Source organism: Hoplias malabaricus, chromosome 4 (genome assembly GCF_029633855.1).
Source record: "Hoplias malabaricus isolate fHopMal1 chromosome 4, fHopMal1.hap1, whole genome shotgun sequence".
NCBI lineage: Eukaryota > Metazoa > Chordata > Actinopteri > Characiformes > Erythrinidae > Hoplias > Hoplias malabaricus.
Window position 1 is genome coordinate 16,681,172 of NC_089803.1, and position 15,597 is coordinate 16,696,768.

General features: G+C 43.4%; 1 protein-coding gene across 1 annotated transcript in view; it reads right to left on the reverse strand.

Moving 5' to 3' along the window:
- Nucleotides 1–585: 585 nt before the first annotated feature.
- ctnna1 (catenin (cadherin-associated protein), alpha 1) overlaps nucleotides 586–15,597 on the reverse strand; it is a 124,514-nt gene continuing 109,502 nt past the window's right edge. The window contains exons 17-18 of the mRNA XM_066667815.1: nucleotides 3,898–4,032; nucleotides 586–1,848 (exon numbers count right to left, since the gene is read on the reverse strand). Of these exons, the coding sequence (XP_066523912.1) occupies nucleotides 1,558–1,848; nucleotides 3,898–4,032 (426 nt within the window). The 3' untranslated portion in view covers nucleotides 586–1,557. The remainder of the gene's footprint in view (nucleotides 1,849–3,897; nucleotides 4,033–15,597) is intronic.

The following is a 15,597-nucleotide window of genomic DNA, read 5'->3' on the forward strand; positions in this document are numbered from 1 at the left end:
CCGCACTCATTTATGGTCAATGGTGCTTGGCGGCTCTCAGGGATAAGACTTCAACCCCGCCTCACTCGGCCTATCTGCGACCGTTTAAGGCACCGAGCTTCCAACCCTTCGGCAAGCACTCAACCAAATAAGGAGGATGTTGATTCATTTAAATCTGTCCCGGGGAGTCGAGGAGGAGAGGAGGAGGAGAGGCCTCGGGCTAGACTTCTGGATTTAAGCACTAGCTCTTACAGCTCTTTAGAATCTTACCTCCCTCGCCTCTCTCACTTCCTGTGGCAGTTTGATGGCCTACTGCAACTTCCACTCACACAGGGCTTTAGCTTCGTTACTCGTTCTGTGTCAAACAAGTGAGCAGGTCAGCTAGGGGGGGTGGGGGAGTTGGAACACCTAGACAGACAGGGTAGGCTTTCTGTTGGACCATAAGCACAAGGAAAATGAGTGGTGTTTGAGCGCAAATAATAATAATAATAAAAAAACATACACAAATTAAATTCATACTTGTTCTGTAGTGAGTCACTTAGTGTTATTAAACTATGGTTATAGTTTATGGTTTATTTAAAAAAAAAAAAAAAAAAAAAAAAAAAATAAAAAAAAAAAAAAATTAGACCCTAAACATACATTGACTTTGGTCTCGAGATTAAAACCAAAACCCTCCAGCAATGTTCCCCTCAAGAGTTTCATGTCTAAACACTGGAATTATTGCATTATTGATAGAATAATATATATATATATGAATTTGCATAGGATTGAAATCTAGACTCAAAAACATCTGGAGGGTGAGATGATAGTATCAAAAGAAAAAGGCCCAAAGTAGGAATATAAAAGGATATCTCAAATTGTTTACATATATTTAAAAAAACAAACAAAAAAAATGGTAACAATAATTAGAAACCATCTAAAAAATTAAGAAAATAGAATGCCCCTATTCCAGTCACTTAACTGTTTATTTGTATTTTACCTGTCTGATAGAAAAGACTGGCATACGGAGCCCTGCAGAATGCATGTGTGTGAATAACTAGAACTAGGAGTAAATAAACCTCAGTGAGTCCCGCAATGCAACTGTGAATATAAAGTGACAGTCTGCTGACTAAGGACTAAGGCAGAGGAATGCTCTCAAACATACACCTTCCAAATCCGACAGCCAGAAAGGATCAATCTACAACTCCAGAGTGATCTACAGCAGTGGTTTCAGGGGGTTGGGAGGGGAGGGGGGAGGGGACTGCCCTGCACAGTTCCATGTTTTTCTCAGCTTTAACAAAGCAGATTCGGATAATCAGGATAAGAAAACGATCAGGAAAAATTATTAGTAAAAAAAAAAAAAAAAAAAACACTCAAGGCCAAGGCCACTGACCCAACATTCTCCAAATGCGTGCCATACTCCAGTGTGATTGAATCCCCTCTCACACCACATTCTGAAACCACTTTTTCCTTATATTGCTCGTTTTGGATAACGTTGAGATAGTGCGCAGTGGTCTTTTCGGTACAGGGCAGTGGGTCCCCAGGGACTGATCTAGAGAACCACGTGGCGGGACATGTACACGGAAAACCGGGACTGCTTTAAATACTTTCCATAGCTTTGAATTCGCTCAGAGCCTGCACAGGGTTTATCTGCTTATTTTGGGAAGATCTCTTGACTTTGTTGGCCTGGCCGTCATCCTGCTTCTCACGCTTGACCAGAGGCTTCTTCTCAGGAGCCTTCATCTTCCAGGAGATGGCTGGCATGTTGAGGTTCTGCATACCTTGGCTCTTCTGGTATTTGGTGGAGGCCACGTAGGAAGCCTTGACGGTGGACACCACAGCGTTCATCAGGTTCTTGGCAGCTTGGATAAGAGACATGGCGCTGTCCAGCTGGAGATTCAAACAAGGAGTTGGAGACATTAAATACCAGAGTCAATTATGACAACTCATTAGAAATAAATAAATAAATAAGACTGGTAGTTTGAACACACTAGCAATTAGCGAGTAACATCCCGTCTACCGAGGGTCTTATTTTAATACAAACACCATCGCAGGGAGTGGATGCTTCTGTTTCCCTATCAAAGATAAATAATGCTCAGATTGGGGAAGGGGAATCTAATTACCACCATTCTGTGTGGGATCTTCACCAAGTAATTTTGGCTTTAAGAGGGTGTCATATATAATGTGGAGTAAGAGATTTGTTCAGGTTGAGTGCACAAAGCAAACAAGGGGGGGATTAATAAAAAACCTCGGCAATAGGTCTACAGGGGCCCTTTCTTTACTTGAAAGGTGGAGAAAATAAAGCACAGCACAGTCTTTTTTAAAGCATTCTCTGCATCATTTTGCAGTGCTGAGTCTCACTCTCTTTTTCACACTCTGTTTAGGCTTCAATTAGCTCAGCTGCACTGAATTTCACAAGCACATCTGGATGCAGTATGATTCTACTACAGGATTGAGGGGAGTGAATCCAATTGGCGATGGTTCTCCAAGGAAAGGCGTGATTGGCCGCACAAAATCCCACCTCATCACGCATCCATGGCGATTTGATTCGGGGGGGGGTGGGGCGGGATAAAATAGGACACACTTGCATTCAAATATACTTCTCTCACCATGAAGGTTAATGACTCAGTCTAGTGCTGCAAGAGTCAAGTGACTGAGGCTAGGAATCTTGATTAGTGACAGTCTACCACAACGTACAGCCTCGCCCCCAACCCCCACCCCTGCTGTGCATCTCTGTATACTTGCTTCAAAAAGCAATTACCCACAGTGGATAAACACACCGTGAGAGAGAGGCAGCCCTAGCGCACAGCCGTGTTAAAACATCTGCGCTGAGCCGCAAACTGTCCCTCGTGCCAAAGAACAAATGCTAAAAGGTTTAAGCAAAGAAGCGGTCTCCAGAGCCTTGGTGAGAACGAGAAAAGCGTTTCAATCTTCCAAAGATCCCATCCAGGTGAGGAAGAGAAACCAAATCGGGGACGAACAGTAATGGAAGTGACATGGTGATGATTTGAAGGTTTCATAAAAGCTTTAGAACCTCACTGATGGGTCCTGAATGGCTCAAGTGGAGTCTCCCTGAAGCAGAGAGTTTAATCCTTGTGTGTGCAGAAGATTCTGCACCGGACGCACATTCCAGGGCACTTTTGGGACTTATAAGGCAGGTTATACCATTTAGTGTGAGAGTGGGGAAATAGGTGATGGATCAACTTTTATACCTCTTATTTGGCACAAAGTACAGGCTAATGCACCCAATCTAAGGGACTTGAAGCAAGTAATAATGAAAACTGTGGAAAGCAATTACACGAAGATTATTACAGAACAAACCCCATTTAAAGCGTAAAGGGGGCTGCACTCACTACTTCTGAATACAGACTATAATCTGATTACGGTGAATAACTAGATTAAGGCGATAGTTTGATTACATGTGTTAGCAATAATGTGATTCCTTCGGCACCCCATGTTTACATGACTCATTAGATAGCTGAGGAATGCCAAGGAAGTGAATACTGGTGCGGAAGTGTTTTTTTCCCCCCTTTTATATTTATTTATTATTATTTTTTTTTTTAAATGTCCCCATTACTATTTTTGCACTCGTCCCAAGAAATTTAGGATACGCCGTTAAATAAATAAAAGGATTTGTTCATTAAACTGAGCATCTCTTGGTTCCTCTGGCTTTTTAAGCACCACCGTGTGAAACATCCACTTCTGTGATACGTGGTGTGGCATGAAACGGCCCTGCGGGTTCAAAACACCCACAGACATCTCATTAAGGTGTATGTATGCAGCTATATTTTTCCCGTTTCGAGCGAAGATTTCCTGCTGTATGTTACAGAAAGTGACTACTGACGTGTCTTTCATTTCACGGCCCGTGAAGGCAATAACTCCTGCGAAAGCAGAACATGCATTTTTCTTATTGGAGCTTAGCGAAGGACATCGACTCACCCCGGACACGACCAGCTCTCCTCCCAGATTCTGCACCTCGGCCTTCACTTTGCTGCAGATGTTGAGCTGGTGGCAGTAGAGAGCGATACGCTGCAGGTAGGCCAGCAGGTCCTGCTTACAGGCTGAGTCGGGACACTGCGAATCACAGAGAGACAGCAAACAAATAAATCAGTTGCCATGTCAAATATTTGGATTAATGGCCAATCGACCCAGCCGTTTTCCTTGCAGTAAGAAATATTTCAAGCAGCGGTCCTGGCCCTGAACCAGAGAGTGGCAGGTTCTGATTTGGCTAATGGCATTCTGATCCCTCCGTTGTGCCCTTGAGCAAGACACTCAATCTCATATTGCTCCGGGGGGCACTGTCCCTAATGCCTGTGACTCCGGGCAAAACAAGAAGTTCAGCTACACAGCTGTGCTGCTACTACTGATACTTTTATAGCTGCTGATGATACAACAACAGTTGTGTGTACTGTTCCCACTAGTTGTATTCCTGCCAAAGCTGCTATTACAGTTACTCCCTCAGTTAATGCTGCTGTAACTGTTTAGCACTACTGTATAGCTGCTGTAACATTTAGCATTTAGGATAGTTAGTAGCATTAGAAAAACCATCTCTACTAGTACTGTTACTACAACTGACACGAGGACTACTACTAATACTCAGAAGTCACAATCCGTTATAATATCCAGGCAAATAATACTACTATAACCCCTTAAACATGACCCTGAAATGACAAAACAATAAAAATACAACAGCACAGAGGAGGGGAAGTGAGCTCCTTTCACAGTGAGGAGTATCATGGAGTCAGATTAGCATCTGGACAAGACAACGCATAGCCCTCAAGTGAAATGGCATGTGTTCTTGTTAGATCAGATCTCCATAGTGGGGTGTGCAAATAGGTTTTTTGCTTGCAGCCATAAAGTAAAATAACCAAAAACAACAACAACAACAACAAAAAAAAAAGCCATTCTCCCAGCAGCGAGTGTCAGTGCAAAGCTCTGAGGCTGCGACTTGAAGCTGCCCGTTTGTTTAGATGTCCGGCTGTTGTCTGTGGATCAGCTTGTGCCTGTGAGTCATCTGTCTGAATACATCATCACTTCCTCATTCTGAGCAGGTCAGCTGTTGTTCCACATGCTCTAAAGTTCATTACGTGAAAAGTCTCCCCTCGATCGGAGCATCACGGAATCAGAGCGTTGTTTGGGGTTTGACCTTTCTGCAAAGGTCCGGCTGCACTGGTGATGGTCACTAAAGTCCAGGCGCATCATCCTCCTCTTTAGATTTAGACTAAAGCAATTTATCTGAAGTAAAGTGAGCACTGGTTGGGTGAGATTAGGACTGGGCGATTTGGGCAAAATCTATATCGCGATACATTTCAAGAGTTCAGTCGATACGATATAATTCAGATAACGACATAAACAACATAAAAGCCATAGAAACACACAAACATGACATTACAATCAAACCTAAACCGCTTGGCTTTGTCGATATTTATTTTAATTTATATTTATTGAAAAAGCGTTTAAAAATCATATCGTTGTTTTCGAAACATTTTATATTGCGATATATATTGATATTGAATTTCTGTCCAACCCTAGGTGAAGTCACTTTACTAGAGTTTACTACATTAAGGCAGAGGCAGGCTAGCAGAGTTAGTACATTCAGTAAAATAAAAACAGGGCAAAAGAACAATATATAAATAAATACTCCTACAATACTTGCCTGATGCAATATCACAGGTCTGAAATAAAATAAAGGAAGCTCCGAATAAAAATATTAAGAAACACTGTGTCTAGAATAATAAACGGTGCTGCAGATGACTGAAATAAGATGCTGTACAGCATTGAGAATAATGTTGATATAAAACTAAAACCCCAGTGTGCTTGCCAAGTGGTGATGCAACCTCCAAGATGATACAGAGCATATTTATACATGCACAGCACACTTAAAATTCAGTGTCTTGTTTATCTAAGCTGTAAATCCAAGCTGTAGAACTTTGCACTGAATAAAATAAACTATTAATACAAGTCATACTGTATAAAAGGGTAAATACATGTTCCTCTTAGTCATGTTGCATCACAGCATCTCAGTACTTTGCTCTACTGGAGAGAGTTCCTCTGGACATACAGGAACTCTGTCAAAAACAGCACCTGTGCATCTGAAAGCACTTAAAGCGCACCAGAGCCTTCAGACAGGACTGAAGGAACTTATTCATAATTTAACCAAACCAGCCACCCGACTGTGTCTTTATTCCATTTGAGAGAAACTTGTCGAGATAAAACATTTGGAAAAATACAACATTTCCAGCATTTTGAACAATAAGTTGTGTGTAAAGGGGTGCTCAAATCGCTTTGGGCACGGAAAGTGCTGAGATTCCATATACATAATTAATTCTGTGAAGCGAAAAAAAAGCACCGAACGCAATCTTCTAAACTTTCTGAAGCGAGAGGGATGTAGACATGGGCTGCATGTGCTTAGTATGCCGTATCAAACTCTCAGGGAAAAAAAAAAAATTAATGAAATAAAATGCCTCAGAGAACAACCTGCATCCAGCGGTTCATTAAATTTGATCCACAGGATTTCCCAAAATGTGCCGAAAATCAAAGCCTCCATTTTAGAAACACTTTAACAAGCTCTAAAGCTTAATCACGATTAAAGATTACTCTTCAGAGGGAGGACAAACAGGACTGAGACACCGTTGCTCTTGGGAAGGCTGTCTTTGAAGCAGTTTCTTCAATGCTTTACCTACATGATAATATTTATAGCTAATTCAAGAGGACATCAAAACGTACGGGGGTCCTCCGCGCGCCAGAGGACAGACGAGATGTGGGAAGGTAGCTTTGAACATGGACACCTAAGCGGCCACATTCTTATTAACCATCGCCATCAACAAAGAATATATGAGAGAGCGAGAGAGAGAGAGAAAGAAGCGAAATAAAGTGCAAGGTCAGGTTGTACTTCATGCAAATTCCAGAACTGGCATTTGACCATTTTATTTCCTGGAAGTTGTGGCTGTTAATTTTATGAGCTTGCCAAGATGCTGCAGGCTTTATGACAGAAATTCCTTTAACGACATTCAATCCCAAATCTGGACTGAGCAATGACTCTCCGCTAAAACGGCTGCTCCATTCCAAAAAGAAGTCAGACAAATAAATAAATAAGTAAATGAATTATACATAATGGCCTTCACAGTCTGCTTCACCCGTTGCAGTCTTTTTGCTACCATGACAGGACATTTTTATACCCCGTGACAGAAAGCTAATGATTCACAAACTGAAGGTCCGCCTTCCGGAAGGGACAATGCGCCGGTGTCTGCGCTGGCTCGTGCCAATTTTATCATCGTGTAGAATAATTTTACGACTGCTGGTATGCTGCTACTATAAGCTGCTGGCTGTCTATGGCGTTCAAAACTATGCTTTCTAAAGTCTGTGCAGGAGCCTGAAGGGTTAAGAGCATCTCTAAGGACACTGTGGTCTTCCCTTTAAGGACATCTCAGAGGGCATTGGAGGGGCTCTGATGCCGTGTGTGTGATCTGACTGCATCATGTGCCAGCCCTTAACGTCCACCTACTTCTCCTTACAAAAGCCTCTCGCTGCCTTCCCCGCTGCCTCGACCGTCATTAATATAAAACACTAAATTATATCAATCACTGCCTCCTTCCTGCGCCACAGCAAACTCACTGCAGAGAGCCGGGAGGCAGGGAGGAGATTAAGAGACGGAAAGAGAGCAGGAAAGGAAAAGATATGAGAGAGAGAGAGAGGAAAGGAATGAGATGAGAGGGGAACGAGGATTGAGGAATGGAGTTGAGGAACAGAAAGGAGGACGAGGGGTAGAAAGAGGGCAAAAAAGGATAGAGAGGAGACAAAGAGAGAGGGAGGGGAAGGAAGGGAGCCGAGCAACAGAACGAGAGTGAGAGAGAGAGCAGAGAAAGAGGGTGAGTGGAGGATAAGAGTGGCGAGGAACAGCACCCTGTTAAAATGAAACCTCTTGAGCATACTAATGAAGGGCAGCGGCGCTCAGGCCAGTGAAAGCTCCGCTTGTGCACACGTTCAGCTGCTGAATTCAGCCACGCTGGACAGGAAACGCACTACGGCCAGTACATTACGCACACACCGAGCAAACACAAAAGAGCGGCCGTTCTTCCTGACCAAACACGCTGCTGTGGCACTAGGCAGGATGGCACTGGACAGGGTTGAATCTGTGTATCGCTGTCCACCAACACCGGAATTCTCCACTAATCTAACATTATTAGAGCACTACCGCACCTGCACGTGCCTCTTCCTTCGCCCCGTGACAGCCATCATTCAAAGTTTCACCTGCATGACAAGCAATTTCAATTTTTATGTTGCAATAAAACAGAAGCCATTTCGCTCCGAATACTCCAGCAGTGAACAGCAATCTGTCAGAATGACTGCGTGTCGTATTACTGTTAGAGCATTACAGACAGCCTTTGTTTTACAGTAAATGAAAGATCAATGTCCATAATCGATGTTGCCAATGACTAATTGGCCTCGTCATTAAAAAAAATGCATTAGTAAGATGCAATAAAAACAAGTCTCTCAGGTGTTAACTTTTAACTTCTAACTGACAAAAACTCACAAAGAACAATTTCCAGTTTTCCCTTCACCAACTCACACTCCATAAATCTGGAAGAAAGTCATATTTACCACTGTGTTACATCACCTTTCCTTTAAATGACACCGATTCATCCTTTGGGAACTGAGGATACCATTTGACTTCAGCTGGTCACCAATCCACAGCTGGCTGATCCTCCTCTGAGTCAGGTGCCGTAAGAGACAGAGCTGGACTAAATGGTCAAGTGCATACAGTCTAAAAAGCCAGCAGTTTTCTGGAATATTCCCAAGCTCTTGCAGATACGTTCGTGACAGTAGAATGACAGATTCTCTTGCAGAGCCGCCTGAGGACTCAAAGGTCACTCACATTCAACAATGACCTCCAACCTTCAGTGGCATAGACTGGGATTCTGCAGATTTCCTGAATATTTTCCATAGTGTTATGTACGTTAGCGTATATATTTTTTGTGATCTTGCACTGAGAAATGTTCATTTTGATCATGACACTCGCACTTTAGAAGTTCGTCTGCTTATCGTAGAATATTTCAAAATGTTGTAACAGTTTTCTCCAAATTTCCTTATTTTGCCCACGTCCCAACTTTGAATGTTGTAGCTACTGAATTTCATATTTTTATATTTAAAACACTATCAAGTAGGTCAACCAAGAGGTTTGTTTTATAAGACGTTCTGTTTTAACTGGGTTTTAAACCGTGTTGATAGTTCAAACAGTGAGTATTAGTGCTGGGCGATATGAGCGCAAATCAATATCATGATTAATTGTACATTTTACCAGGATTACAATTAATTAACCGTTATTTTGTTTTTGTATTTTTGACCCTCATAGTTCAGTGACGAGGCTTGTACTGTAAATATGCTCCAGTATTAAACATGGGATATTTTTTCTAATGCCGCTGGGAGCTTGTTTCTCTCTTGTTTTCTGAGCACCGTTTATAATTCGCTGAAACGTTTTTCTCAGTGTTTACATTTGACTTCTTATTGTTCAGCGTCGTCTTAATTATAGTCAAAACACAGCACGTCCAAACCACAGACGCTGTTATTCTTAGGTACGAGCTGCTCGAGTCGTTCGGTCTGCCCCTGTGTTTAGGATGCTTCCATGTGGCAGATAGGGGGCAGAATCACGGGACTACAGCTTGGTAGCGTGGTTTTGAAGGGACAGTACATGAACGCACAGTGGGGACGTAACAGAATAATACTAATCGATGTAATCGACAGAGACAAAACCGTTTAAAAGTCATGTACAGCTGGTGACTTCTTGTCCTTTTCTCTTAGGAGCATATGAATTATACTTCCTGCACCACTCGAGTCCAACCCTGATTAAAAGAACTCCAGACTGAGAAGAACTGGTAAAATAAACAGCTTCATCTCTATTACGGGACCATGAGGTGCCATATTTTCTTAGAGGTGCTCTTCCACAGTGCAGGAGAGTCCAGTTAATTTATGCTCAGGCTATCCTCAAGGCTAATTCTGCTTTCACCCGTCGTCTTTTCTCCGTCTGGTTTTGAAAAAGTGAGCAGCTGTAGCTCGGACAGATGAAGGTAAAGTGCTGCTCCTGTAAAAGTTCACAGAGATACGCCACCAGAACATGATTACTTACAGTGACCTTACAGGCAATCTTCAGCATCACTAGCGATAGCACAACACCAAGCTGCATAAAACCACAGTGGTGAAAGCTCAATCGGTGCAGGAGCGGTACAGAACGCTTTCAGAGCAACAAGCATTGGAGGATTGCGTTGCAGCGGAGCGACACTGGGTAATTTATATATAATTTAACTCCAACACATCAAGCTTTCTCAGACAGATTAGCAAAAGCATAAAAAAGGCATTTCCAAAAATCCTCTAATGACAGTGATTTAGATCAAGTCTGTGCTTAATCTGTGTCTTGACAACTTATTACAACAGCTTTACATAAGAATGAGATACAAAACACAACCAGTGCTCATTAACTGTCTGAGAGCTTAAATAAACCTGCTGCTGGAAAAGGCAACTGTGCAGCACGATGAAAAAGTACAAAGACAAAAAGTCCCCACTTTCTCAGTAAACACAAGCTCAGAGGGAGGCCACGAAATCTCAGACAAACTTCAGGTACAGAACTCTGTCTCATTATCTTCCATTAACTTATTCGTGGTTTTGGTTAAAGGTTTCAGAAACAATTATAAATAATAGCAGGCTGTTACCATCCGAGCTTAAAAGTGCGTTTCTTCCTGCCCTCTGCATACAAACTACTTCCCCAAAGTCTAAACGTCTGATTGCACTTTCGAACTGTTTTCACTTATATTTATTTGGTCGCGGATATTTCCTTTTAACACCACTGCATAAATAACAGGAGGATGTTAATGTGCTCGGATGAAAAGAAAGTTTGAACCCTCTGACCCTCCGCATACAGGGAGCTAGAGTCAGGCACATAATAAACTGTCTCGCAACAAAACTCCGACGGCTTCAAAATGGCACTGGGGGAGGAAAACCTTCACTAAGCAGAACTCTTCCTGATGAGGGAAGCCCATTAGGCGTCTAGAGAAAAAATAAAAGAGCTCACACCGCGCCGTTAAGGAGATCCTGCCATGAAACGCGTCGGAAGGTCAGAGCTCAACACTGGAAATGCCACGTGGCCTGCACTGAGGCACGGGGGCGGACGACAGTGTCCACGCGCTGATCTGACCTTTCCCCACCCATCACAGCGAGGAAATGCCACCCCCGAACCTTCGCCTTCCGTGTAGCATTTTAATGTAGTCCAGGACAGAGGTGATCAATGAGGCAGTGAGCGTGGAAATATTAATAAAATCTCAAAATAGGACATTCTTTATTGTAAAAACGTAAGCCCTGACCCAACAGGTGTGAAGAAAACTGACTGTTTACCTCAGGTTTAATGTACGTTACCTGCTTTTCCTCCGCCCCACAGCTCCAAGCTTTATAGAATGTATAAAACATGATCCAACACCAAAGGGCTTTATGACAGCAGCTACATTACATTATAGGTATGCATACAGTGTACAACAACTGAAAGTCAATGGTATACAGGTGGGTCAGCGCAGGGCAAAGTTAATAAAAAAAAAATTCTCTTAGCTCAGACTTCATGGAAAGTATTTCCATCGATATGATTACACAGAAAAAGCTAACAGAGCGAACGGATATTCCACGTTTCCGGCACCCTTAAGCCCAGCCAAATACCAGCCAATATCTACAAGTTAAATGTCAAAAGATCCTCTCCTTGTTCTCGGCTAGGCGAGAAAGAAACACTAATTATGTTGAACACCAGATTCATTTAAACACTTTCATTATACTGCCTCGGGGTGGGGAGGGGGGATCTGAGCAGGATTGAAGAGCTGACTGGAGAGCAGCCAGACACGGCCCACAATTTTCATAAAGAAAAGAAAAGGAAAAGTCGTGCAGTCAGCAAAACCTCCCCTCATGACTTTGCGGTGCCTCTGACATAAGGTGCATCTGCTATCGACACAGAGCACAGAGTGAGAGAGAGAGAGAGAACAAAAATGGAAAGAAAGAAAAAGAGACTGAGAAAAAATACTTTGAGGGAAAAGGGAAAAGAGACAAAAAAAAAGACAGTGAGAAAATAAATAAAAAGAGACAATGAGAGACAGAGAGAGAGAGAGACTGACAGACTGAAAGTGAAATAGAAAAAAAGAGAGAGTGAATGTGTGTAATAGAGTGAAAGAATGAGAGCAGGAGATAGCAAGAGGTTTAGACACTCCATCTTCCATCCCACCTGCTGGACTGCTGCCTGCTGACAGAGTGACTGGGGCCAGGGCTGTATTTACAGACACAGCAAACACAACTCATAAAACAGCAGCCGCAGGACATCCCTGGACACTCCAGCACTAATGATATACACGAAGCAGTCATATCAGGAGAGCGTCCTTCAGCAATAATGCATACGATACTCTTCGTATACCGTCAGTACCAACACTGAGAAGAATAACACAGCACCGATGTGAAAGGGAACTGGAGCATTAGCAGGATATAAATTAGACTTATATACACGTGTGCACTTAACTACCACCCCCCACACACACACACACACTGTCCTGAGGAAGAACGAAGCCAGATCATTTAACTCACTCGAGTGATCTGAATTTAAAGTACATGTTGGGAACAGCAAAGTACCCGAGGCAACCCAAGGTTCATTTTAAAAAGCACCTGCTAATATCAAAGCAATCTTTTTAGGAGAGAGATAAAAGATTCATCTGTAGTTGCTTTAATAGACGGGCTCCTAATGTACGGAGAGCAAAGGGAGCATCTCTTTATGTAGCTAATGCGTTTTATATTGCATTTAAATGGTCAGGCGGTGCTCTCGGATTTGGAGTGGGCCAAATACAAAGTCATCGCGGGCCATGGTAATCAATCAGGGGACATTTGAAACAGAGCAATAATCCCTCCCCATCTTAGTGATTGACCCAGCCAATTAACCCTGCCCCTCGGTGCAAACAGGGTTTTCGCCCCACATTTCACTCCCAAACGGACAAGTCAGACAAGAGGAAGAACGCTGAACTGCAAATCAAGTATCCTTACCCTGCACTGAGCTAACACTGATGAGGGCAAGGCACTGTTTTGACCCTTAAAGCTTTTAAAAGCTATTAATGGATGAAGGGTTTTTAGACTTTTGTCAGAAAATTACAGAAGTTTGAAACAAATGAATAAAAACATAAACAAAGAAGAAACAGTCTCAATATGGATCCCTCCTCCTCAAACATTCAGCTAGCTTTCGCGTTCTCTGCTTTTAGGTCGGAGGGTACGCAACTCAATCTGCTCCTTTAAAACCTCAGCCAGGAAGTGCTGCAGCCTCAAGGTCAGTTTTGTAGAAGCAGTGGATTTCAAATAATGACACAGCAACAACTAAAACCAAAGTATATTTAAAAAGCATTCCCCGTTCCTTAAGTGCCCCAGCGCTGTATATTTCACGGTCTTTCCCTCCGATGACTGATTCAGCTGATTGACAGGCTGTTAACTGACTGATGAATTGATTTAGGTGTACGAACAGGAAAAGTACTACACTGTACAGTGAACGTTGGCCATGAGTACCGTTAACTGCAATGAACATCTGAGATAGCAGGAAATCACTTTTTTAAATTTGTAAATATTGTAAGCCCAAGCTTGTCTGCGTGGGTTTCCTCCGGGTGACTGTCTGTGAGGAGTGTGGTGTGTTCTCCCTGTGTCTGCGTGGGTTTCCTCCGGGTGACTGTCTGTGAGGAGTGTGGTGTGTTTTCCCTGTGTCTGCGTGGGTTTCCTCCGGGTGACTGTCTGTGAGGAGTGTGGTGTGTTCTCCCTGTGTCTGCGTGGGTTTTCTCCGGGTGACTGTCTGTGAGGAGTGTGGTGTGTTCTCCCTGTGTCTGCGTGGGTTTCCTCCGGGTGACTGTCTGTGAGGAGTGTGGTGTGTTTTCCCTGTGTCTTCTTGGGTTTCCTCCGGGTGACTGTCTGTGAGTAGTGTGGTGTGTTCTCCCTGTGTCTGCGTGGGTTTCCTCCGGGTAACTGTCTGTGAGGAGTGGTGTGTTCTCCCTGTGTCTGCGTGGGTTTCCTCCAGGTGCTCCGGTTTCCTCCCACAGTCCAAAAACACACGTCAGTAGGCGGTTTGGTGAAACAAAAGTGCCCGTAGGTGTGAGTGTGTGTGTCTGTGTTGCCCTGTGAAGGACTGCATCCCCTGCAGGGTGTGTTCCCGCCTTGCACTCAATGATTCCAGGTAGACTCTGGACCCACCGTGACCCTGAACTGGATAAGCGCTTACAGATAATGAATGAATGAATTAAAATGACCAGAGGCGACATCTTCATGATCGCACAATGTAAGTGAGCCCTGATCCTGGGACATGATCCACACCCTGGACGGGGCACAAGTCTACACTCTGTCAACCACACACTCACACCTCTGGATACTTCTTCACTACCGACACGGGTGTTTGGACTTTAGAAGAATACCAGAGCACCTGGAGGAAACCCACACAGACACAGGGAGAACACAGACTCTTCACACAGAGATGAGGACTGCACTCACAGGACCCTGGTGCTGTGACAGTGACACTAATTGCAAGGCCACAGTGCTACCACAGAATAACTCTCAGACTTTTTCTTATATGATGTATTTGTTACTCTTTAATTAAATCTGTAATTAAAAAATAATCAGATGTGTGGCTTTCTACTTTAACAACTGGAGAGAGAGCGTGCTGCTGCTGTCTGAGTCTCGACTGTGGTTGTGAACCTTTTCTCACTAAAGGAAAAAATGCCATAGGGTCTTGGCTTCTCTGGAGCTTGTGGAGGAAAAGTGCACTTACCGCCTCACAAGCAGCCTTTTAATTAAGACGTCCGCGAAGCGTGTGAAATATACATCAGAGCCGTGTCGCAGGCCGCTCTAGTGGAGGCCGAGTGCGCATCAGTGCGCCTGACGTACGGGTGCTGCCAAAAGAGCGGGGCCAATACATCACCACCATCATCAACAACAGCCACTAACGAGCGGCAACGTGGCCCACTTCCACGAATCTCACGCAACAACGCTCTTCAACTTCCACGCAGCGACCGCGACGTCCAATCAGACGCTGCGGACCAAGAGCGACGAGCTCCTGCAAGACAAAGAGCAGCCTCAGCAGCCCTTCAGACGCTGAAGTCTGGACTTATTACTGTCACCCTGCTCTACATTCGATTTACATTACAGGCTAATTACTTTCACATTCCGCATCAACAAGTTGACCACTTGCACCCTTGCAGATTTCAAATGCAGCTAATTGTGTCTTAACCAGGGAGGTCAGAGTCCAATACACTGGCCACACACAGGCACATGTTAATGGTGTGGTTATCACTTAAGCTTTATTTAGACCACCCCTCATTTACATTTGCCCTGTAATTACATCACTGTGGTAGAGGAGCTACACAGGCTTTAAATCACATCCAGTCAAAAGTAATAATTTTCCTAATGACTAGACTGTGACAAAAACTCACAGAACATCAATGTAGAATTCAAATCATAAAAAAAAATGTATTATAACTTTATCCATTTTTTAAATAACTCTCCACATGCTCCAACAAACAGATTACAAACGATGAAGAAATAAAAGCATGCTTTTATTACCGACACATATCAGCACAGATCCTAAGGCTGAAATGTTCTTCCTCT